The sequence below is a fragment of the Rhinopithecus bieti genome, unplaced genomic scaffold (genome assembly GCF_001698545.2).
Source record: "Rhinopithecus bieti isolate Rb0 unplaced genomic scaffold, ASM169854v2 scaffold_574, whole genome shotgun sequence".
NCBI lineage: Eukaryota > Metazoa > Chordata > Mammalia > Primates > Cercopithecidae > Rhinopithecus > Rhinopithecus bieti.
Genome location: NW_016803605.1, coordinates 5,506,644 through 5,531,857, shown reverse-complemented (window position 1 = coordinate 5,531,857; position 25,214 = coordinate 5,506,644). Strand labels below are relative to the sequence as shown.

Genomic DNA, 25,214 nt, shown 5'->3' with positions numbered 1-25,214 from the left:
TTTAGATTTGCTGTTTCCTCTGTCTGGAATGTTCTCTTTGCAGGGAGCCCCCGATGAGATCTCACCTCAAATGTCACCTCCTCCGAGAACCCCTTCTTGACTGTTACCACCATTCCCATGGACCATCCCTACCACAGCACCCTGATCTGTTTTCTTTCTAGCACTTATTATCTGGAATCATCCTGTTAAGTATCTGTCTTCCCCAACTGGAGCCCAAAACTCCTGGAGGGCAAGGATCTTGCCTGACATATTCCCAGCTGCCCTGCCACAGCCTGGAGTATAGGAGGTACGTGAGAAATGGGGTGACGGAAAGGCTGATTCTGGCAGGCCTCAAGCCGTGCCCTCACCTGCAGGACCTGGGTGTGGGGCCGAGTGCGGTAGGTGAAAGTCACGTTCTCAAAGTCCACCCGGCCCTCCAGGTGGTCGGGGGCCAAGCTGCCATCGTGCACCATGGTTGGCTGCCGGTCGATGAACTCGAACACCTTCTCAGCAGCCCCCACTCCCTGCATCAGGCCGCTGTAGACGGAGCCCACGGACTGGGGAGAGGAGACACGCGTTCCTGTCCCACTGACACCCGACTCCTAGGACCCACCCCTGCTAGTAGAGAGATGAGGCGGGTACAGAGAAAGCAAGGAGTTCTGGTGGGGAGGTGCAGGAGGCCAGTGACCACTCACTGTTGCATTAGATAACGACAGGGGAGGTGAGGACAGCAGCGTCACCAGCACTCTCCCAGCCATCCAGCCAAGTGGGTGCCATCATCCCCACAGGAGCAGATGGAAGCACAGGAGCTGGCAGGGGTGTGGCACAGCGCGAATCCAGCCTTGTCTTTCAATTGCCATAGCATAGCTTTTTTTTTTTTTTTTTTTGAGATAGAGTCTCACTCTGTCACCCAGGCTGGAGTGCACTGGTGCAATCTTGGCTCACTGCAACCTCCACCTCCCAAGTCAAGTGATTCTCCTGCCTCAGCCTCCAGAGTAGCTGAGATTACAGGTGCTCGCCACCACGCCCAGCTAGTATTTGTATTTTTAGTAGAGACAGGGTTTCACCATGTTGGCCAGGCTGGTCTCAAACTCCTGACCTTAAGTGATCCTCCCACCTCACCCTCCCAAAGTGCTGGGATTACAGGTATGAGCCACTAGACCTGGCTTGATTTCAATTTTCAAAATGGGTCTTAATCTATACTATAAACATATTCTCCTTGGGTAAAAATACATAGAATATGAATGTAAATCACAATAACGGCCCATTTTCTTGAGCATTCTGCTTTTATGTATTTGTTTTTGAGAGGAGGGTCTCACTCTGTTGCCCAGGCTGGAGTGCAGTGGTGCGATCTTGCTCGCTGCAACTTCCGCCTCCTGGGTTCAAGCGATTCTCCAACCTCAGCCTCCCGAGTAGCTGGGACCACAGGCATGAGCCACCACCACGCCCAGTTAATTTTTTGTATTTTCAGCAGAAATGGGGTCGCACCATGTTGCCCAGGCTGGTCTCAAACTTCTGAGCTCAAGGAATCCGCCTGCCTCAGCCTCCGAAGTGCTGGGATTACAGGTGTGGGCCACTGCACCCGGCCAAGCATGCTCTGTATGTTAGGAGGTAGGTTCCAACATTATCTCTTTTTTTACTGATGAGGAAACTCAGGCCTAGAGGGTTCAAGTAACTTGGCCCAGGTCACACAGCCTAGAAGTGGCAGAGCCAGGATTTGAATCCAGGCCATCTGTCTCCTGAGTTCAGACTCTTAGGTGCTGAATGTCCTCACTGGTGATATGGGGGTGATATCAGCACCTGTGTCCTGTTGCTGTGAAGGCAACAGCTGGTAGTAAACACTCAAAACCCCAGAGCTGGCCGGGCACGGGGCCTGTAATCCCAGCACTTTGGGAGGCCGAGGCAGGCGGATCATTTGAGGTCAGAAGTTCGAGATCAGCCTGGCCAACATGGTGAAACCCCCTCTACTAAAAGTACAAAAATTAGCTGGGCGTGGTGGTACGTGCCTGTAGTCCCAGCTACTGGGGAGGGTGAGGCAGGAGAACAGCTTGAACCCAGAAGCAGAGGTTGCAATGAGCCGAGATTGTACCACTATACTCCAGCCTGGGGGACAGAGCAAGACTCTGTCTCAAAAAAAAAAATTAGCTGGGTGTGGTGGCATGTTGGGTGTGGTGGTGGGTGCCTATAACCCCAGCTACTCAAGTGGCTAAGGTGGGAAGATCACGTGAGTCCAGTCTCGAACTCCTGACCTCAAGCGATCCGCCTGCCTCCGCCTCCCAAAGTTCTGGGATTATAGGTGTGAGCCACCGCGCCCTGCCTAGTATTATCATTCTTGATATGATCATGCTGTCTCCCCTGCTTACCTTAGGGAGAAATGCCACATTGCTCAGAGCCCCCGGAGCCCCACCAGCCCATTAAGATCCCTCTTCCCCACACCCCTCCCTTCTCTCTGGATCCCTGGAAGCACTGGCCCCTCACCTCCATACAATCTCCCAGGACAAACTCGTAGATGATGAAGGCGATGAGGTTGCCGCTGGTCATCTGGCCCGAGATGACAAGGTGGCCCCCGTAGTAGAGGATGCTGACCTGGACCACCAGCAGTGTGAGCTGGGGCAGAGGGAGAGGGGATATGGGTCGGGGGGACTTTAGATCCCCCACCATCCCCCATTCCCTGCCCCATCCCAGGCTGCAGAGGGAGGTGAGGGCAGACTCAGCCACAAACTGAAATGCCAGCCATTGGCAGGGGTGCCTTCCAAGGCTTGTCCCTCAGCCCACCCCTGCCCTGAGCATTTCCCTACAGAGGCCTCCAGCTGGAGCAGGCTGTGGGTTTGGCCACAGAACAAGGGTTTCTTTGTGAGGCCCTGGCACACACATGCCACCCCCAGGCTCCTCAGCTTGGCCACACGGGAGCTATTCATCCTCCTCATGGGGAAGAGCATGACTCAGAGAGGGCAAGTGCCCTGGCTAAGGTCACACAGCAAACTCTGTGTTTCCTCCCCCAGCGGGGTTCCGTGAAGAAGGGGCTGTGTTGGGGGCGCCCGTGCCTTCCTTCTGTGCCTGGGGGGCATCTGGGAAGGGATTGGAGTCTGAGTACCCATGGCAGCCCACACCCAATCAGGGACTCCATCTGTCCTCCTCATGCCCAGCCAGAACTAGGCTGCTGTCTGGACCACTGTGCCTTGGTGGAAGCTGCAAAGGCACCCCCTGCCGGCGGACAGATTGCTAAGAGGCTCGGCCGGCTGAGCTGGCCCTTAGCCCCTCCTCTCCTCCTTGGCTGGTACTTTTGGGAGGTGGCAGCCCCAGGAGGACCCAGATATCCTCTGTCCCCTGGCTCCCCTGTAGACCACCGACTCCCTCCTCCCTCTCACTCCAAACCCTCCTCATTCCTCCCCAGCTATGCCCTGACCTGCCCACCTCCCATGTGTGGCCAGTGGGGCAGTGCCATGATCCAAGTGCTCCCCATCCTCCAAGGAGGGGCTGTGACTCACTCCCGGGAGTGTGCCAGACACTGTCAGGAGTGTGTGTGGCTGTGACATGAGACCTGCCCGAAAGTGGCCTAGGGACCTGCTGACTCCCCACCTCAGCAAGGATGTTTCCCCAGCTGGGAAAAGAAAGCTCCCACCCTGCCACCCCACGCCAGGTGAGGGGGAGAGAGGGGTGGCCTTGCATCCTGGAAAGATTCTCAGCCGGGCATGGTGGCTCACGCCTGTAATCCCAGCACTCTGGGAGGCTGACGCGGGTGGATAACCTGAGCTCAGGAGTTCGAGACCAGCCTGGCCAACACAGTGAAACCCTGTCTGTACCAAAAATACAAAAATTGGCCAGGCATGGTGGCGGGTGCCTGTGGTCCCAGCTACGCAGGAGGCTGAGGCAGGAGAATCGCTTGAACCCAGGAGGCGGAGGTTGCAGTGAGCTGAGATGGCGCCACTGCACTCCAGCCTGGGTGACAGAGCGAGGCTCTGTCAAGAAAGAAAGAAAAGAAAGGAGAGAGAGAGAGAAAGAGAGAGAGAGAGAGGGGAAGGAAGGAAGGAAGGGAGGGAGGGAGGGAGGGAGGAAAGAAAGAAAGATTTCTACCAGCTTGACACCAACACGCAGGGCTGATGTCCTAGATCGAGGGCTTCCCCCATCTTTGCATCCCTTCCCTCCATAGCCAGAGCTGCCTGACCAGGGGCACATACCCCGCTGCCCCAGACGTAGTACATGTAGGCGGCCGCCTCCTTCCTGTTCAGCTTGTACACCTGCTGCAGCTTCCGCAGGTACACCTCTGCCTCCTCCTCCTCGTTGGCGAAGCTCCGGACAGTCTTCATGGCGCTGATGGTCTCCTCGGCCGTGTTGCTCGCTCTGGCCAGGGCATTCTGGACCTCTTTGGAGAGCCTCTATGGACAGGAGGGGGACAAGAAGGAGAAGACCCCAAAACAGCCTCACTATGTACTGGAGCCTCCAGGCCTCTCTGGGTTTTTCCACCCTTTGCTGGCACCAGCTATATGCAAGAGGTTCCTGGGACAAAAGACAAAATCTAGCCCTTTCTCCCCATCTCCTTCTGGCTCAATTTGATACACTCAGATAGTCAACTCCAGAGAGGTTTTTGGGGCGATGGTTTCAGTTCCTGAAGGATGAGGGGTGCTGATCATTATGTCATCCCCAGTATTCAAAAGAGGCTATTCATGACCGGACAGTTTTTGGTAATCCTTTCAGAAAAGGGGCCTCAACACCTGACTGTGCTGGAAGAGCAGGGGATGCCTTGGACGGTTGTTCAGGTTGAACACTATACAAGAAACACCAACTATTAAAGGGGCACCATTTACATCATCAACAAATTATGTTAGAGCCTGAGGGTTGACAAAGAGATTCCAGAACTCCCAGCCAAGTCCTAGATGGTGGCAGGGGCCATGGGTTGTGAAATCTGCCCACACCATGTGCATGTCACCACAAGCAGAGCTGAAAAGTGGTCCCAAGTGTGCGGCCATCAGGCTACTGTTCACCAGAGTCCTGGAAGAGGCCCCTGGGTAGAGTTGTTCACACTTTGCAGGAGTCACTATGCTGATTCTCAAGCCAGCCAGGAAGGCTGCCCTAGAGGCCAGGACAGGAGCATGCACTGGCATGTCCCATGGCCATGTGTCATACCCTGGCCACAGGAAGCATGCAGGGTGCCTGAGTCATGTCTGGCCATGGGCAGTGTGTGTGGCTTGTAGAGATGACTCACTGACTACACACAACACATTCAGGCATGGGGTGGAAAACCCAAATAGAGCCTTCCTGAGGCCTTCCTTAGCTGAACTCAAAGGCAGGGACTGCAGTGCACACAGAGGTGGGGGTTGAGGGGGAGCTCCAGGGTTTCCTGCTCTGTACCAGGGGCTGGTGGGAAGACTGGGAGCAAGGGGTGGGGAGCAGCATGCCGGAAATGGCTCAGACTCTAAAGAATAGATTTACTTTCTCATCTCAGTGAGGACAGCGGGGAGGTTCGTGACCTGGAACTTCAGGAAGAGGCCCCTCCTGTGTGGCTGGAGAAGGCTGTGGGGAGTGGCCTCACCGGGGGCTGGGTGGGACACGGCTTCCTTTGCTACCCTGGTCTCAGGTCACCAACACCAAAGACTCCAATGGAGCTGCGACAGTTACTTACCCGGCACCACCTGGAGGCCGTCATGCATCCGAGCCCCTGCTCAGAAGTACCCCACGTGGGCCTGGGTGACTGTGAGGGGGTTGCCTGCACCTGTCACAGGGTCACAGCCCTGCCTGTCTGAACCCAGCCTGTCTGTCCCTTAGGGCTCGGGGGCACCCACCCATTCGGGAAGCTGAAGGAGGGTGAGGCCAAACCTGGCTCATGGGCCTAGCTCTGAAGCAGAAGCAGTGCTGTGGGGTGGCCAGAGGGGACAGCAGCCTGCCCATGACGGCATCACGGCAGGCCCACACCATCCCCACATACACGCCAGGCACGTTCCAACCCAGGGCCTTTCCACTGGCTATGCCCTCTGCTCTGCACATACCTCCCAAGACGCCCGCCTCCTTCAGGCCCTTGCTCAGATGTCCCTTTCTCAGCAAGACTTATTTAACTTGTATTTATTCATTCGTTTTAGAGACAGGGTTTTGTTCTGTCACCCAGGCTAGAGTATAGTGGCACGATCATAGCTCACTACAGCCTCGACCTCCTGGGCTTAGGCAATCCTCCACCTCAGCCTCCCAGGTAGCTGGGACCACAGGCATGCGCCACCAAACCCAGCTAATTACAAAAAAATTTTTTTTTGTAGAGATGGGGCCTTGCTATATTGCCCCATCTTGTCTCGAACTCCTAGGTTCAAGTGGTCCTCCTGCCTGTGTCTCCCAAAGTTCTGGGATTACAGGCATGAGCCACTGGGCCCAGCCAGCAAGTAAAATTTAAAATTGCAACTACCCCCAATGCTCCCAATCCCTCTGCTCCTCACTTCGTATTTCTCCTTAGCACTGACCATCTTTTACTGTATTGTGGATTCTCATTCTCTGTGCTGTTGGTACCTAGTATCTGTCTCTGCCACAAGAATACAAGTTCCAGGAAGGCAGGGGCCTTGGCTGTTTCACTGATGTATCCCAGTGCCTGGGACATAGCAGACGCTCAATCATTATTCACTGAATGAGCAAACAAATGAATGAATGAATGCAAACACAGCCTCGAGACCAGTCCTTCACTAGCCCTTAGTGGCCCCCTGAGCCCCTCCTAAGGGGATGTTTGGGGGCTGCCAGGGTGCACAGCCCCCAGCAGGGTCGGGGCGGGCCTACCTTGTAGTACTTGCCGTAGATGTTGGACACCATCATGATGATGGGGAAGCCCATGAAGGTGACCAAGGAGAGCTGCCATGAGAGGCTGAACATGAAGACCACCACGCCCGTGACCTTGACCGTGTTCCGCAGAAAGACATTGATGTTCTGGGAGACCAGGTCGCTGACCATGGTGGTGTCCGAGGTCAGACGGGAGATGAGGTCCCCTGGAACACAGGCGGCTCAGCTCCCGCCACAGCAACCCGGGCCTTGGGGGTGGCAGTGGGGGATGCTAAGGGGCCTCTGAGACAGACACTGGGAAGCCAGGCCTCCCTACCTGTGGGTGGGGTTGGGAGGTGGGAGAGAAGAGCAGATACCCCTCGAGGGCTACTCTGAGCCAATCCCAGTAACCAGCATCTTGCTCAAGCTTCATGACATCCTGCTGTACAGTGGAGGAGGCTGGGGCTCAGAACAGGAAGGCCCCCATAGTCACATGGCCTGTCCGTGACTGAGCCAGACTTCAAACCCATGTCTCCTCCCTGTCACCGGCAGAGGGGGTAACTCCTCTTCCCTTCTAGAGAAATAACAACCTGGCTGGTGGCAGGCAGAAAAGCACAGACACTTCTTACCTAAGTGGGACACTGTGCTAAGAGCTTTGTAAGGACCCCATGGGTGGCTACTATCCATGTTCCCATTTTACAGACAAGAAAACAAAGGCTTAGAGAGGTGAAGTTCACGAGTGGAGGCACCAGAGCTTGGACTCAGGCTGGTGTGTCTCAGAGCTTGGATCTTGGTGGATATTCTATCGTCTTTCCTGTTGTGGTCCCTGGCCCTCACCCGCTGACCCCCATAGGAGCAGAGTCTCTGCCGGCCACAGGGGTGGGTAGTCCTGGCCCTGGTGGTTTCCACAGGGCAATGGAAAGCAAGGCCTTGGCCCCTGCAGGGACCTCAGGTGGCCTGGCCAGGGCCCCACAGAGGCCGCAGCCCACACTAAAACCTCAGTGAGCAAGCCAGCTCCCAGGACACAGGCCAAGCCCAGGGTGTTCCCAGCCTGAACTAACAGCAGGAGGCGAAGGCAGAGGGCCGAGACCACCCACACGCCCATTTCATTCCTCAGAGCCAGGCAAGCCCACTGGGGTGGGGCCCAGCCCCCAGGACACCTAGGACACTGGGAGGACCAACCTGTGCGATTCTCATCAAAGAAGCTTGTCTCCTGGGACACCAGTGAGCGGAAGAGACAGTTTCGAAGGCGAATGTTCAGTCTGGCAAATATGAGGGTAAAAATGCCGCCCCGAATACCTGCGGCAAATGAGCTAATTGCAGATAAGAGATGTTATAGCACGACGTCCTTCCAGACCAACGACCACACCCGGCTGCCCCCTCCCGCTGCCGGCAGGCCTGGGAGCCCCACCGCAGCCCCGCTCCAGGGCTGGCACCCCTGTGGGGTCCCCCTCATTCCCAGTGGGAGCCCCCCAAGGTGAGGGCAAAGTGGACAGTGGTGGGGCAAGAGACCCAAATGTGCCAGCCAGACCCTCTCCCTTCCAGAACAGCTCAAAGCTGGTTCTGTCTGGGACCAGATTCCTGCTTGGAAAACAGCCAGGGAGGGTGAGCGGGGAACCCTGAGGACTGAAGCCCTTTTCAGGGATCAGAGGGTGTGGTTCTAGGGTACTCTAAGTCAGTGTGGAAGCCAGTTCCCAGGATGACCAGCTGAGGGACAGGCCCACCAGGGGCATTTCCAGGGCCTCCCTGGCCCCTGTCTTCCTTAGGAACAGGCCCTCCCTTCCCTCCCTGGTGCAGGTCGGGTGTGCGGGGCGGGGCGTGGGGGCTGAGCCGGCTACCTGCCAATGGCCAGCAGGCACACGATGGTGACAGCCGTGCTGAACTGATCCATGCTTTTCTGGATGACGATGCCGTCAATGGCGCGGCCCGTGTAGTAGGGCAGGAAGGTCTCTCCTGGGGGAGGCAGGGCAGCTTCAGGGACATCTGCAGCCAGGGGAACCCGCACCCTTCCTCCTGAGGCTCCAGAAGTCCACACACCAGCCCATCCGCCCACTCCACCAGTGGGCTTTCCTCCCTTGGCAAACTCTTGCTGCCCATCGTGGGGCCCCAGGGTGCTTAATGCCCCCTCCTCAGAGAACAGGGGAGCACTGGGCCTTGCATCCACACAGCCTGCTGGTTCTTATTTGTAGTGGCTACCAGGCATCGAGCCAGGGCTCCTGCTGGATGCTTCATTCTCCTTTTTTGAGACAGGGTCTCGCTCTGTCCCCCAGGCTGGAATGCAGTGGTACAATCATAGCTCCCTGCAGCATCAAACTCCTGGGCTCACATGATCCTCCTGTCTCAGCCTCCTGAGTAGGGAATACAGGCATGTGCCACCATGCCAGGCTAATTTTATTTATTTATTTTTGTAGAGATGGGAGTCTTACTATGTTGCCCAAGCTGGTCTCAACCTCCTGGGTCGAAGCAATCCTCCCACCTCGGCCTCCCAAAGTACTGGGACTGTAGGTATGGCCCCGCTCCTGACTTTGTTTCATTCCCTTTGGGGCAGGCCCTGGGATCACCCCGCATTTTACAAATGAGAAAAGTTAATTTAATTTGGTTTTATTTTTATTTTGTAAAATATTTTCTTTTTTTTTTTTTTTTTAACTTTTGAGACAGGGTTTCGCTCTTGTCGCCCAGGCTGGAGTGCAGCCTCAACCTCCTGGGCTCAGTGGATCCTCCCACCTCAGACTCCTAAGTAGCTGGGACTACAGGCACGCACTAACAGGCCTAGCTAAATTTTTTGTACTTTTTTGTAGAGATGAGGTTTCGCTAGGCTGCCCATGAGGTTTCGCTAGGCTGCCCAGGCTGGTCTCTAACTCCCGGGCTCAAGCAATCCACCCACCTCAGCTTCGCAAAGTGCTGGGGTTACAGGCCTGAGTCACAGTACCCGGCTGAAAGTGAAGTTGAATGAGATGACTCGCCCAGGCCACAGGGCAATCAGTGGCTGACTGACGGCAAAGTTGATTTCATTCTTCTCACTGGGTTCAGAATCCAAATTCTAGAACCTCACAAGATGTTGCTATTCTGGTTCCAGGCAATGCCGGAAATTGCCACCCCACCCCTCCTGGTGGGGCACTTGACAACTTGCTGGGTGCTTTCATACCCACTTGCCTTACTGTGTTTTCATAACAATCCTGGGTGGAATGGGAGACTCAGAGAGGCTGAGAAATTTACTCCAGGTCACACAGCAAGGGGAAAGGCTGGGACTCAAACCTAAACTGGCTTCCAATCTGGGGGCTCTTTCTTTTCCCTTCCTGCTGTGGTCTGAATGCATCTCCCAGAATTTCTATATTGAAACATAATCACAATGTGATGGTGATTAAGTCACAAGGACAGAGCTTTCCAGGATGGGATGAGGGCCTTTTTCAAAGGGCTTGTGAGCCTGGTTTGCTGTCTCGCGCCCTTCCACCTTCTGCAGCGTGAGGACACAGCAGTCTTCCCTCTGGAGGACACAGTAAGGAGGGACCATCTTGGAAGCAGAGAGTGGCCCTCACAGCACCAAGCCTGCTGGCACCTTGATATGGGACTTCCCAGCCTTCAGAACAGTGAGAAATCAGTTTCTCTTGTTTCTAAATGACCCAGTCTGTGGTATTTTGTTATAGCAGCAGAAACGAGACTCCCCTGGTCATAATCCGGAATGCCCACTCTCCTCTTATGGAAATAGTGGCGTCACCAGGCCAGGCCCTTGTTCATCCCAGGACCTATTTCCACTGAAGTTCTTTCCATGAGCAGAGCCAGGTTTGGGGCTGGGCATACAGTAGGTGCTCAATAAAGGTTAGTGAATGAACCCCGGGCAGGTCTGGGTAGCACTGTCTGACCTGGCTCAGACACGTGGATAGTGAGACTTTCTGTGCAGTTCTGGTGCCCTCTGCTGGGACCATGAGGTGGCAGCCTAGAGGGCCTGTGTCCCCACAGTCCTTGGCCAGACGGGCTGCAGAGCTCTGCCCAGCCTGAATTTCTGTCTCAGTTTACCCACAGAAGAGGGCAACGGTGAGCTGTGACAGCATTTTGGTTCCAGCAAGCACCAATGCTAATAATCGCCTTACTGGGTACCAGGGGCTGTGCAAAGCATGCTGGCAAACTGTCTTGCTGAATCTGCACAAGAATTACGTGAAACTCTCCAATGCACCAGCAAACAGACCATTTCCAGAACCCAACCACTTTCACTGCCTCTACTGCCCCGACCCTGGTCCAAGTCATTAACCTCATTGGGACTATCTCAGTAGCCTGCTCTCAACTTTGCTCACATCAGCCTGTTCACACAGCAGACGGCAGGATCCTGTTGGAACTAACTCAGATCTTGTTGCGCCTCGGCTCAAAACAGTCCCAAGCCCCCTTCTCATCCAGTGAGATGGTAAAAGCCAAAGTCTTCACAACAGACCACAAGGACCTGCGTGACTGAGACCCTAGCAGAGACCTTTGTCTTCTCCCTGCTCCATCTCAGTCCCTCTGCTCCAGCTAACTGGTGTCTGCTCTTGAACAACTGGACACCTTCCTGCCTCAGGACCTTTGCACAGGCTGGTCCTTCTGCCTGGAGTGCTCTTACTACAGACATCTTTTTTTTTCTGAGATGGAGTCTCAGTCTGTTACCCAGGCTGGAGTGCAGTGGCACGACCTCAGCTCACTGCAACCTCCACCTCCCAGGTTCACGTGATTCTCATGCCTCAGCCCCCCAAATAGTTGGGATTACAGGTGACTGCCACCACGCCCGGCTAAATTTTATATATGTATATATATATATATATTTTTTGAGACGGAGTCTCACTCTGTCGCCCAGGCTGGAGTGTATTGGCATAATTTTAGCTTGCTGCCACCTCTGCCACCCGGGTTCAAGTGATTCTCCTGCCTCAGCCTCCCGAGTAGCTGGGATTACAGATGCCTGCCACTGTGCCCGGCTAATTTTTGTATTTTTAGTAGAGACGGAGTTTCACCATGTTGGGCAGGCTGATCTTGAACTTCTGACCTTGTGATCTACGTACCTTGGCCTCTCAAAGTGCTGGGATTATAGGTGTGAGCCACTGCGCCCGGCCTAAATTTTATGTTTTTATTAGAGACAGGGTTTCATCATGTTGCCCAGGCTAGTCTCGAACTCCTGACCTCAAGTGATCTGCCCGTCTCAGCCTCCCAAAATGCTGGGATTACAGGTGTGAGCCACCGCACTCAGTTGCTTACCCCAGCTATCTGCTCCCCTACCTTCTTCAAGTGTCAAAGGCCACCCAGTAATCCTAATAGGTTTGGTGCAGCTATCCCTTCCATTTGTGGAAATGTATTCTTTCCACAGAAGAGGAAATTGAGGCTCAGAGAGATTAAGTCACTTGCCCAAGTTTATACATTTGGTTTACCATGAAATCCGTATTAAAGAATCTTAGGCTACAGAAGGTAGCTCACACCTGCAATCCCAGCACTTTGGGAGGCCGAGGTGGGAGGATCACTTGAGCTGGAGAGGTCAAGGCTGCAGTGAGCTGTGATTGCTCCACCGTACTCCAGCCAGCCTGGGCGACAGAGGGAGGCCCTGCCTCAAAAAAAAAAAAAAAAAAAAAAACAGAAAGAAAGAAAAAAAGGACTCCATTTGTTTTTGAGATGGAAGTTCGCTCTTGTTGCCCAGGCTTGGGAGTAAATGGCACGATCTCCACTCACAGCAACCTCTGCCTCCCAGGTTCAAACGAGTCTCCTGCCTCAGCCTCCCGAGTAGCTGGGATTACAGGTATGCGCCACCACACCTGGCTAATTTTGCATTTTTAGTAGAGACAGGGTTTCACCATGTTGGCCAAGCTAATCTTGAACTCCTGACCTCAAGTGATCCACCCACCTCAGCCTTCTAAAGTGTTGGGATTACAGGCATGAGCCACCACACTTGGCCTCTAAAGAACCTTAATTTAATAAGAGATACTCAACCCTAAAACTAACATTTCCCAATTGGTGTTTTTTTATTTTTGTTTGTTTGAAGATTCTGAGGGTACAGAAAAGCTGGGCACTGCTGAATGCATGTTGATAGAAAAATAATTATTAATTATCATAGTACCTAATTGTTTTTTTTTTTTTGAGATGGGGTGTTGCTGTGTTGCTCAGGCTGGTCTCAAACTCCTGAGCCAAAGCAACCCTCCCTCCTTGGCCATCCAAGTAGTTGGGATCACAGGTGTGTGCCATTGTATCTGGCCCTGACACTGATTAAGTATTTACTTGTGCTAGGCACCAAGCTTCCTCTCACTTCTTTCTCACAATACCTTAACAAACCCCTCACTTCAGAATGGGCAAGTGAGCGCTGGCCAGGTTAATCACTTGCCTAAAGTTATCAAAGAAGTCGGGGGGCTGAGCTGTGAGTCTGCGCCCTGACTCTTGATGCAATCCTGCAAGCTGGGAAAATGTGCTCAGCAGTATTTGAGGATGTCTGCATTCCTCGACCACACAGCAGCTGACGGCAGGGCCCCAGCAGGCAGGGTAAACAAGGTCATGGCATGGAGCGCTATCTGTCTGCACAGGCATGACAGTCATTCATTTATTCATTCAGTGAGCCCGTCTCTGTGCCAGCTACTGGGATCCAGGGTGAGTCAGACCTGGCCCCTGCCCCTGAGGGGCTCAGGACCTGGGAGGGGAGGCAGGAGGGTGAATGCATAACAGGGTCTTGCTATGTTGGCCAGGCTGGTCTTGAACTCCTGGTCTCAAGTGATCCTCCTGCCTCAGACTCCCAAAGTACTGGGATTTTAGGCATGAGCCACTGTGCCCAGCATAAATGCATAGGTTTTTTTTTTTTTTTTTGAGATGGAGTCTCACTTTGTTGCTTAGGCTGGAGTGCTGTGGCACAATCTCAGCTCACTGCAGCCTCCACCTCCTGGGTTCAAGAGATCCTCCTGCCTCAGCCTTCTGAGCAGCTGGGATTATAGGCGGCTGCCACAACACCCAGCTAATTTTTGTATTTTTAGTATTGACAGGGTTTTGCCATATTGTCCAGGCTGGTCTTGAACTCCTAACCTCAGGTGATCTGCAGGCCTCGGCTCCCCAAAGTGCTGGGATTACAGGCGTGAGCCACCACGCCCGGCCTGAATGCATGATTTTTATGTCATAAAAGCTATAACTGAGGGGCAGACAAAGTTGCCACAGTTGGCAGAATCTAAAGTGGCTTCCTAAGGAGGGGACTTTTGGGTTTCCCAGCATAAGCAGGAGAAACCGTCTGGTTGAACAGGAAGGGGCCATCCCAGTCCCCCACAGCTGCTAGTATTTACTGGGAGCTGTCTACGTGCCAGGAGCTGTCTGAGGTGTCTCACCCATGTGGATTCACTGACCCTCCAATCCCAGTAGGAGGGTGCTACTAGGCCCATGTCACAGAAGAGGAGGCTAAGACTTGGAGGGGTTAAATAATGTGCCAAACCTCCCACAGCTGTTGAGGGGACGGGACTGAGAGGGCAGAGACGGATCGTAGGAGAACAGGGCTGCAGAGTCGGGGCCAGCTCTGGGTTTGCCTTTCCTCTTTCAGAACATTCTGATATTGTTATTGCATTGTCACCTCTCCAGGCTCTGTCTCTGTCAATTAACATTTTTATTTTATTATTTTATTATTATTTTTTTGAGACAGAGTCTCACCTGTCACCCAGGCTGGAGTGCAGTTGTATGATCTTGGCTCACTGCAACCTCTGCCTCCCAGATTCAAGCGATTCTCCTGCCTCAGCCTCCCCAGTAGCTGGAATTACAGGCGGATGCCAACACATCTGGCTAAGTTTTATATTTTTAGTAGAGACCGGGTTTCACCATGTTGCCAGGCTGGTCTCAAATTCCTGACCTCAAGTGATCCACCCACCTGGGCCTCCCAAAATGTTGGGATTGCAGGTGTGAGCCACAATGCCCAACCTAAAATTTTTAAAACTCATAATAGCTAGCAACCCTGAGCACCTACCATGACAAGCCACGCTCTGTACTTAGTCCTTCTGTTTTTTGTTGTTGTTGTTGTTTTTTTTTTGTAGAGACAGGGTCTTGCTCTGTTGCCCAGGCTGGAGTGCAGTGGCGTCATCATGGCTCACTACAACCTCAAACTCCTGAGCTCAAGGGATCCTCCCACTTCAGCCTCCTGAGTAGCTGGGACTATAGGCAAGTACCACCATGCCCAGCTAATTAAAAAAAATTTTTTTTTAGAGTCAGGGTCCTGCTATGTTGCCCAGAGTGGTCTCAAACTCCTGGGCTCAAGTGATCCTGTAGCCTTGGCCTCCCAAAGTGCTGGGATTAGACATGAGCCACTGCACCCAGCTCTCCTGTTTTTGTCAGCATCTAAAACGTCAGGAAATAAGGACTCTAACAATCCTCGTTGCACAGAGGAGGGAAGTGAGGCTCAGAAAGGCTGGAGAACTTGCACAGGGCAATGCGGCTGGGTAGGAAGCAGGACAGGGATTTGTGTCCAGGCCTCGATGCCCCCAGAACCTGTGGAGCTCCAACCCTGCAGTGCCACCTTCCCACCTGTGTTGCTGAGTGGTGCCTTCAAACTGTTTGGACCAGACTCACAGGCACAAATACATTTCTTTTTTTTTTTTTTTTTGAGACGGAGTCTCGCTCTGTCACCCAGGCTGGAGTGCAGTGGCCAGATCTCAGCCCACTGCAAGCTCCGCCTCCCGGGTTTACGCCATTCTCCTGCCTCAGCCTCCCGAGTAGCTGGGACTACAGGCGCCCGCCACCTCGCCTGGCTAGTTTTTTGTATTTTTTTAGTAGAGACGGGGTTTCACCGTGTTCGCCAGGATGGTCTCGATCTCCTGACCTCGTGATCCGCCCGCCTCGGCCTCCCAAAGTGCTGGGATTACAGGCTTGAGCCACCGCGCCCGGCCACAAATACATTTCACATCACAAACCAGGCCATACTTGCACGTAGGCACACACAACTAAAATATTAATAACAGTTTCACAAATCAACGCTGCATCTTACCACAAGCAACACACTCTGATGTTTGCTTTTTTTTGTGTGTGTGTGATCTGCCCGCCTTGGCCTCCCAAAGTGCTGGGATTACAGGCATGAGCCACCACGCCTGCCCACTCCAATGTTTTCTAGTCTACTCTGATGATCCCAGCTCCAGGAATTTATTCTACAGATCCATCCACATTCATATGAAATGTGTATGAATAGAATTATTCACATGCAGGCTGGGCGCAGTGGCTCATGCCTATAATCCTAGCATTTTGGGAGGCCAAAGCAGGTGGATCGCTTGAACTCAGGAGTTTGAGACCAGCCTGGCCAACATGGAGAAACCCTGTCTCTACTAAAAATATAAAAATTAGCCAGTTGTGGTGGCAGGCGCCTGTAATCCCAGCTACTTGGGAGGCTGAGGCAAGAGAATCGCTTGAACCGGGAGATGGAGGTTGTGGTGGGCCAAGATGGCACCACTGCATTCCAGTCTGGGTAACAGAGCAAGACTCCATCTCAAAAAAAAAAGATTATTCATGTTCAGAGGAAAAGGCTCAAAATAACCCAAGAGTCAAATGATGGGAGACCAACTAAATAATCCATGGTATGTACAATGGAACACTATGCAGCCAAATAAAACAATGAGGGTTGGGAAAATTCCAGAACACATTGTTAAGTGAAAAGAGCAAAACATAGAACAATGTGGGTGAGAAGTGGGGGAGTGACACATGTTCTTTTGATGTGCTTGTAGCTGCATAAGGAAAAGCTGGGAACATGCATAAGAACTGAGTAAGAAAGAGTGTTTTTCTGGCCACCTGGGAGTTTCTGGATCCTTTTCCTGTAGTTAGCCCTGGGCAGGACGATCAGGGTAGAATTAGAAGTGAAACACAGTCAGGCATTGTGGCTTGTGCCTGTAATCCCAGTGCTTTGAGAGGCCAAGGTGGGAGGATCACTTGAGCCCAGGAATTCGAGATCAGCCTGGACAACATAGTGAGATCCTATCTCTACAATTTTTTTTTTTCTTTAATTAGCTGGGTGTGGTGCACATGCCTGTAGTCCCAGCTATTCGGGAGACGGAGGTGGGGGTATTACTTGAGCCTGGGAGGTTGAAGGTGCCATAAGCTGTGATCATGCCACTGCACTACAGCCTGGGCAACAGAGTGAGACCCTGTCTAAAAAGAAAAAAACAGGTGTGGAACTCATAGTTTCCTTTTTCTTCTCTTGTCTTTTACTTTTTCCTTTTATAAATTGAGATGGGGTCTTGTCATGTTGCCCAGGCTAGTCTTGAACTCCTGGGCTCAGGCAATCTTCCCATCTTGGCCCCAAAAAGTGCTGGGATTACAGGCGTGAGCTACCGTGCCTGGCCTATTTTTTCATTTTAAATTACATAAAATAGAAATGGGGCAGGCACCGTGGCTCACGCCTGTAATCCCAGCACTTTGAGAGGCCGAGGCCAGAGGATCACCTGAGGTCAGGAGTTTGAGATCAGCATGGCCAACATGGCAAAACCCCGTCTCTATTAAAAATACAAAAATTAGCTGGCATGGTGGCACGTGCCTGTAATCCCAGCTACTTGAGGCAGGAGAATCACTTGAAGCTAGGAGGCAGAGGTTGCAGTGACCTGAGATTGTGCCACTGCACTCCAGCCTGGGCGACAGAACAAGACTACGTTTCGAACAAATAAATTAAATAAATAAATAAAATAAAATAAAATAAAATAGAAATGGGTTCTCGCTATGTTGCCCAGGGTGGTCTTGAACTCCTGGGCTCAAGTGATCTTCCCACCTCAGCCTCCCAAAGTGCTAGGATGATAGATATGAGCCACCATGACTGGCCTGTTTTCCTTTTCGAATCAATTTGATGTCTGAACCACGTAAGTAAAATCTTTAAAATCTAAGGCAGTCATATCCACCTAATTTGATTTTCTGGTGGCCACGTGTCCCTGAGGTCCTTACTTACCCAGAGCTGCCACAATGAGGAAGAAAGAGGCGGCCACGAGGAAGGCCACATCGGGCTTAGTGTAGGAGAGCAGCTTCTGCAGCGTGGCCCCAGACGCCTGCTCGGGCGGTGGCAGGCCACTCCCAGGGAAGCCCTCAGCCTCAGTGGCTGCCGCTGCCCCTGGCTCCAGGGCCTGGGTGCTTGGTCGCACGGTGGACAGCAGCCACCAGAGTAGGAAGGATGCGCCAAGTGAAATGTACGTCCACACGAACAGGGCCCAGAACCAGGGGTCCCGGATGGGCCTGCGCACCTCTGAGAAGAGCAGCAGCTTCACCATGGCGTAGATGCCCACGAAGAGGCACACGAGGGTGATGACCAGCCATGAGGCCCGCAGCCGCCGGGGCCCCAGCGCACTGTTCTTGGCCACACCAATGGTGGCCCCCAGCAGCAGGCAGCTACGGTACAGGCAGGCTGCCCAGAGGTCCAGCACCGAGTCAAAGATGTTGAAGTGGCGGATGTCCTCCAGGAGGCTGCGGTCCAGGTGACTGAAGACATAGATGGCCGTGGTCACGCAGATGTCCACACTCATGAAGGCCAAAGTCACCACCACCGCCTTCCACAGCCGCATCCTGCTGGCTGAAGGTGGGCGGGCGCTGAGGGCCAGGTTGTAGCTCACGGGGGCAAGGCCATCATCGTCCACGGGGCGAGGCCAGGCCTGTAGGGACAACAGCAAACATCAGCACAAGGGGTTCAGGTTTGCCACTCGCTGGCTGTGTGACCTTGAGAAAGTCACTTGACATCTCTGAGCCTTCGTTTTCTCACCTGTAAAATGGCAATATCAACTTCCTGGGGTACTATGAAGATTCTACTCATTCAAGGGATACTTATTGAGTGCCCACTGTGGCCATGCGCTGTTCTTTGATTTTTTGTGTCATGAACAAAAATAACAAAGATCCCTGCTCTCCTGGAGATGACATACTCATGCAGGAGACAGATAATAAGGAAATGGGTCAGGCACGGTGGCTCACGCCTGTAATCCTAGCACTTTGGGAGGCTGAGGTAGGTGGATCACCTGAGGTCAGGAGTTTAGACCAGACTGGGATGTGTGTATTGTGAGGCCAAGGTTGGAGGATCCCTTGAGGCTAGGAGTTGGATAGCAGCCTGGGCAACAGGGTGAGACCCTGTCTTAAAAATAAATAAATAAATAACTGAGTGTGGTAGCATGCTCCTGTAGTCCAAGCTACTTGGGAGGCCAACATGGGGGGATCGCTTTAGCCTGGGAGTTCGAGGTTCTGGCTCCAGGGCCTGGGTACCTGGCTGCAGGGTGGACAGCAGCCACCACAGCAGGAAGCCATAGTGAGCTATGATCATGCCACTGCACTCCAGCCTTGGTGACAGCAAGATCCTATCTCTAGATAGGATCTAGAAGAGATGGAGTTTCGCTCTTCTTGCCCAGGCTGGAGTGCAATGGTGCGATCTCAGCTCACTGCAGCCTCCACCTCCCAGGTTCAAGCGATTCTCCTGCCTCAGCCTCCCGAGTAGCTGGGATTACAGGCATGCGCCACCATGCCTGGCTAATTTTGTATTTTTAGTAGAGACGGAGTTTCTTCATGTTGGTCAGGCTGGTCTTGAACTCCTGACCTCAGGTGATCTACCCGCCTCGGCCTCCCAAAGTGCTGGGATTATAGGCGTGAGCCACCGCGCCTGGCCTAAAAATTTTTTTTAGTTAAAAAAAAGAGATAGGGTTATGGCAGAAAAAAGAGGGGGGTGAACAGGATAGGGGTGAGGGAAGAGAGAGATCAATTTTATTTTATTTCTTTTTTTGAGACAGAGTCTTGCTCTGTTGCCCAGGCTGGAGTACAGTGGTGCGATCTACAGGTACCCCACCACCATGCCCAGCTAACTTTTGTATTTTTTTAGTAGAGATGGGGTTTCACCATGTTGGCCAGGCTGTTCTCAAACACCTGACCTCAAGTGATCCACCTGCCTTGGTATCCCAAAGTGCTGGGAACACAGGCGTGAGCCACTGCGCCAGGCCAAAGATCAATGTTAAATAGGGGGCCAGAGAAGACCTCGTTGGGTAGGTAACACTTGAGCAAGACTTGAAAGAGGTACAGAAGTCTGCCAAGTGGCTATCTGGGGACAAGCACTTGGCACAGGTGAAACAGTGCCAGAGCCTGAGGCAGGAGTAGCCCTTGGGAAGGCAGCAAGGCCCCATGAGGTCAGAGAGCGTGGGGAGCATCTGGAGGATTTTGCATCGATAATGAGAACGAAGCTGAGATAAGCAGAGTTTAATAAACAGCCGCTGTCTTTACTACCACTACTAATTTCTCTGAACCTGTTTCCTCATTCGCAAAATGTGAGTGTGAGGTTCAATGTGTCAGTTCTGGGCAGAGTACCCAGTGCATAATTGCTGCTGATTGTAATCAACCATATACAGTGTGTGCTTAATAAATGTTTGTCCACTTTTCTCCTCTCCACATCAGGCCTTCTATCTCTGCAACCCCAAATAAACTGTTTTGGTCTAAGAAAGAACTTCATAGCTGTGGGGGTGGCTTGCAGGCCGCACAGCAATCCAGAAACCTTGGCATCTGTTTGGAAGTTTCCAGAAGCTTTTCCTCCTGCCCAGGTTGGCCCTCGTGCCCAGCCCTAGGCCCCTTTGGTTTTCTGAATCTTGATGTCTGCTTTATCCAAGGCATCTCCCGGCACTGGGTCCCTCAGGACTCTCCCAGAGCTGCAGGGACACCTGGGAAGTGGACCTAGAGGCCTGAGTTTGTGAGTGGGGCTTGTCCAGGGTAGGGTTAGGACCGGGCTGGGGTGTGTCCCTGGGTGCTACCTCCTGTCTCCAGTCCTTCCTCCCCTGGGCTTTTTGTTTTCCCATCTGCAAAATGGGCTGAGCTCTAGATCCCCCAAGAGGAGGGGCGAGGGGCTGGGAGACAGCAGGGATGACTATGTCATGGCTGGGAAGGGGCCATCCTGAGAGAGATCCTTTCCCCAAAGCTCTGGTGCCCAGGTACACAAACCGCTCACACTATGGCATGATTGGAACCTCACACAATCCCACGAGGCCAGGGTGTCCATATTCCCACTTACAGTTGGGGAAACTGAGGCACAGAGAGACAAAATCATCTGATCCAGACATTCAGCCAACAAGGGCCCAAGCCAGGACTTGAGGCAGTGAGTCCAGGACCCCAGCACCTGCCTCTCCACCTGTCCACTGCATGCCTGGCACACAGCAGGTGTCTAATAACTACAAGCAGACGGGGATGTAACACTGCACTTCCTGTGAGCCCTGCCCTGCGCCATGTGCTTCAAATTCAGGTGGCTCCACCTATTTAATCCTCACAGCGACTTTGTGAGATGTGCACTCTCATCCCTCCCACTTAACAGATGGAGAAACTGAGGACCAGAGAAGTGAAGATTGCCCGAGATTACACAGCTTCCGAATAGCAGAGCTAGGATGTGGACTCACAAGGGTCTGAGTCTAGAATCTGTGTTCTTCACCCCTAAACTCAGATAACATTCAATATAGAAAATGCTACCAGGGGCCAGGCACGGTGGCTCACACCTGTAATCCCATCTTGGCCTCTTGGGAGGCCGAGATGGGCAGATTGTTTGAGCTCACGAGTTCGAGTCCAGCCTGGGTAACATGGCAAAATCCCGTTTCTACTAAAAATACAAAAATTAGCCGAGCATGGTGGCGCACGCCTATAATCCCAGCAACTCAGGAGGCTGAGGCAGAAGAATCGCTTGAAACAGGGAGGTGAAGGTTGCAGTGAGCCGAGATCGCGCCACTGCACTCCAGCCTGGGTGACAGAGCGAAAGAAAATGCTACCGGGAAGTGTTCATCTAAGGAAAAGGGTCCCCAGCAGAGGGCTGGGCTGTGCGGCAGAGGTGATAAGACTGCTGAGGTTGCCGGGCGTGGTGGCTCAAGCCTGTAATCCGCAAGCACTTTGGAAGGCCGAGACGGGCCCCGATCACGTAGGCCTCAGGAGATGAGACATCCTGGCTAACACGGTGAAACGCCCGTCTCTACCTAAAAAATACAAAAACTAGCCGGGCGACGGTGGCGGCCCGGCCTGTAGTCCCAGCTACTCGGGAGGCTGAGGGCAGAGAATGGCGTGAACCGCGGGAGGGGCAGAGCTTGCAGTGAGCTGAGATCCGGCCACTGGCACTCAGGCCGGGCCCGACAGAGTGAGTATTCCGTCTCAAAAAAAAAAAAAAAAAAAAAAAAAAGACTGCTGAGGCTAATTGCTGGCAATGACAGCAGCTGGTGTGAGCTGACACTGGCTCTAGGCACTTACATGCATCAGCACTCACCACAGCCCTATGAAGTAGGTCCTATCATTATCCCCATTTTATAGTTAGGAAAACTGAGGAACAGAGAGAGAGGTTAAGTGACCTGCCCCGGATCACACAAGCTAGGAAGTGACCAAGTTGGGATGTGAACCCTGGCCATTGAGTTCCAAAATCTGTACTCTCAACTCCAAAGCTCCAATCCTTGAAAACAGCCTCTCCAGGAGGTAGGCACAACCCCTACTGATTCTGAGAAGGGGTCTGAGATGCAGAGGGGGAATGGAGTGGGAGGATATAACGACCCCCAAGCCTGGGCCCTGCTTTCACCCCCGCACCTCCAGGCACATTGAAGCCCATCACAGAGATGACAGTTGCTTAGTCAGCAGCTGCCCCTCCAAAGATGGTCAGAGCTGAGCAGGGTCAAGGGCAGGGGGAAGTGGTAGGATGGTCGGACACCCCCAGCCCAGGTCCTCGCTCCCTCCCCAGCCCTGCCTGTGCTGCCCACGCAGGCTCTTGTCTGCTGCAATGCAGAGGCCATGGGGAGCGAGTGAGTGGGTGAGCTCCAGTCAGAGCCCAGGGAGGGAAGCTCCTGGCCCGGTGCCATTCCAGGCCTCCCAGACAAGCCACTGCCGTCTGCACCAGGTGCTGCCAGCCGCCTCAGCTGCTGCTCTCCTCGTGGTGGGCACATGGGGTCCCTCAGTCCCCAGAAAGGGGCTGGGGCTCAGAAGTGGAACCGGAGGCAGATCCACAAGACACTCAAAAGCTGGACAGCAGCGCAGGGGCTTGGCCGACTCTCCCAACTTGACTCCCAGCCTCTGGGGGAATTCCTTCCCCATCCCCCGACAGCCCGGGGTACCAGTCATGCCCCCTGCCTCCAGGAGCCTATTTATCTTCATCAGAGTAAACAAAATTTCAGACACCCATATCACAGACCACCAAAGCCACATTTTGCAGATGGGGAAACAGGCCCAGAGAGGGAGGGGGTGAGGCTTGTCTCAGGTCATCCAGCAGGCTGGGGCAGAGCAGTGCTAGCACCTAAGTCCCTGCCCCCAAGCACTAGTCCTTCTACTACAGGCTCCCAGCAGAGTGGAATCCAGCCCCGGGTCGGGTTACAGTCCTCGGTGGGGACAGTTACTCCGTTATTTTTGAAGCTACTGGGCAGAAGTGTGACCACCAGCCAAGGCTGCTTAGAGGCCCGTCCCCGCTCTCCATCTGCCTGACTCAGAGGACGCGATGGGCTTGGCCAGGTGGAGCTAGAGGGCAAATTGTGAGCACATGGGTGACCTGCTTGGCCCGAGGGACAAGGACAAGGTGGTGGCCAGAACAGACCCCACCTAGAACGGGACAAGGCCCAGGAAGACACGGGTGGCTCGCCCTGACTCTGCGCACTAAAGAATGGCACAGGATAAGCAAGTGGCCCTGTCCCCACCAGGGGTCTTGTCAAAGGCTTTTCTTCCCAGGATAGGAGACATTGGTTGGGGTATCTTTAGGTGTCAACTGCAGAGAAAGCCAGAAGACGATAGATAGCAATTATTATGACACTGCAACAGAGACCCTTTGCAGAGAAGGCCAGGAGACAATAGATAAAAGTTATTATGATGCTGCAACAGAGACCCTTCACCGGGCCCTACTATGTGCCTGGCACCTCCCAATACAGCCAGGCCTCCCCACTTCCCTGGGAGGACCCTGTGGTCATCAGCTTCGTTTTACAGCTGGGGAGAAAGAAGAGATTAAGTGACATGCAGAAAAAGGACGAAGGCAGGACAGAGACCCGCATCCAGGTTCTCCAGCGTCTCCAGGATGGAGACTCGGGGGAGGGCCTGCCCAGGCTATTCAGGGACTGCAAGAAAAGGGGCCAAAGAACTTGGGTGGCCCAGTGGCCTCAGTTCACCCCTGACATGGTGAGCTTTTCACCCCGGCGTGGGCCCAGACCTGGACAAGCCCATTCCATTCGCTGCACAGCAAACCACTGACTGACGGAGGCCCGCTGGGTGTGAGGGTCTCTGGCGCTGGGGCAGGACCTGGCTGGGTCTGCGTGGGTCTATCCTGATTTCATCCCTGCTGAGCCTCCCGCAGCCCACGTGGGGCCCAGCCTCACTCTGGGACTTGAGAAGCTGTCTCAGGTGCTCTCAGCTCTAGGGGAGGCAAAGAGAGGTGCCAGGTGCCCTCCCTCCAAGCCTCCTCTGGTCACCTGGCCCTGCCCCATCCGGAAAAGGGGAATGGAAGCCACTCTATCTCCAGGGGGTAGGGCAGAGGCGGGGATCCTGTCAGCCCAGCTTAAAGCTGTCTCAGTTAATGTCAGGCCGGGGAGGAGGCTTTTTTTTTTTTTTTTTTTTTTTTTTTACAGAGGCCCAGAAATAAAGGAGGCTCCCCTGGGAACCTGCAGGCCTCACTGCCAGGGTGGATGGTGGGGAGCAGCGGCAGCCCATTGGCCTGCTGGGGAGACTGAGGAAAGGGCTTTGCCCAGGTCAGCAGGCACAGGCCATATCCCCAGGCTTCTGCCAAAGCTTTGGTGCTCAGGATTCCTGGGAAGCCCGACATGAACAGTAGGAGCCCTCAGAAGACGCGCCAGCCCCGTCCTGGGGAATGACAGCCATCCCAGGATCCTCCTACACCTCCCACATTTTCCAAAAGGCAGAGGCGCCTGGGGGGTTAAAAAAAATGGCAACATTCGCCCTGCGGGCGCGTAAAGGATGCTGCAGGGATGGGGCTGGGAGCTGCGGCTGCGGGCGCCGGCAGGGCTCCAGGGAGACTCCCACCTTCAACCGAGATGCCTACTTCCACCGAGGCAGGGGTGCCCAGACGCCCCTCAACCCGTGCCTGGCCTGGCGCCCTGGCCTGGAAAGGTCCCAAAACCAGGGGTCCAGGGTGTCTGGCCCTTACCTGTTACCTGGCACCAGGTGAGCCGTGGGAGGGGCGCGCAGCAGGATCGGGTCTGTGGTGCAGGTTCCGCGCTGCTCATTGGAGACTGCGCCGGACGCGGTGCTCGCTCCGCTCTTCCCGCTGCTCCTCCCCGCCTCCTGCCCGCGCTGCGCCGCTGCAAGGTCGGAGCTGAGCCTGGCGTGCGCTGAGACCGGCTGACGGACGGGGCGGGGCCTAAGGGACGGAGGGGCGGGGATCCTGGGACAGGGACCGGCGGGGCCTCTCGGGAGGGGCGGGGCCTCATGAGGAGTGGGCGGGCTCTTCTGGACGGGGCGGGGCTCCCGGGGAGGGGGCTGGCGAAGCCTCCGGGGGGGGCGGGGCCTCCTGGGCGCGGGGGCAAAGCTGGCCACCTGCTCACCTGTGGCAAACTCCTCCCACATCTGACCAGCCAGGCCCTCCACACTGCGCGCTCCTCACCTGGAGCCACAGG

General features: G+C 54.0%; 1 protein-coding gene across 9 annotated transcripts in view; it reads right to left on the bottom strand.

The window, feature by feature from the left end:
• ABCB9 (ATP binding cassette subfamily B member 9) overlaps positions 1–25,214 on the bottom strand; it is a 47,821-nt gene that overhangs the window by 14,241 nt on the left and 8,366 nt on the right. For 6 of the 9 annotated variants that reach the window (XM_017890095.1, XM_017890119.1, XM_017890109.1 and 3 more), the window contains 7 exons: positions 17,588–18,281; positions 8,547–8,661; positions 7,891–8,021; positions 6,730–6,935; positions 4,158–4,355; positions 2,458–2,586; positions 348–536 (listed from right to left, as the gene is read on the bottom strand). In XM_017890095.1, the coding sequence (XP_017745584.1) occupies positions 348–536; positions 2,458–2,586; positions 4,158–4,355; positions 6,730–6,935; positions 7,891–8,021; positions 8,547–8,661; positions 17,588–18,194 (1,575 nt within the window). In that variant the 5' untranslated portion in view covers positions 18,195–18,281. Of the gene's footprint in view, positions 1–347; positions 537–2,457; positions 2,587–4,157; positions 4,356–6,729; positions 6,936–7,890; positions 8,022–8,546; positions 8,662–17,587; positions 18,282–24,745; positions 24,959–25,142 lie in introns of all 9 variants that reach the window. The other 3 variants (XM_017890135.1, XM_017890128.1, XM_017890143.1) reach the window with 3 other exon arrangements.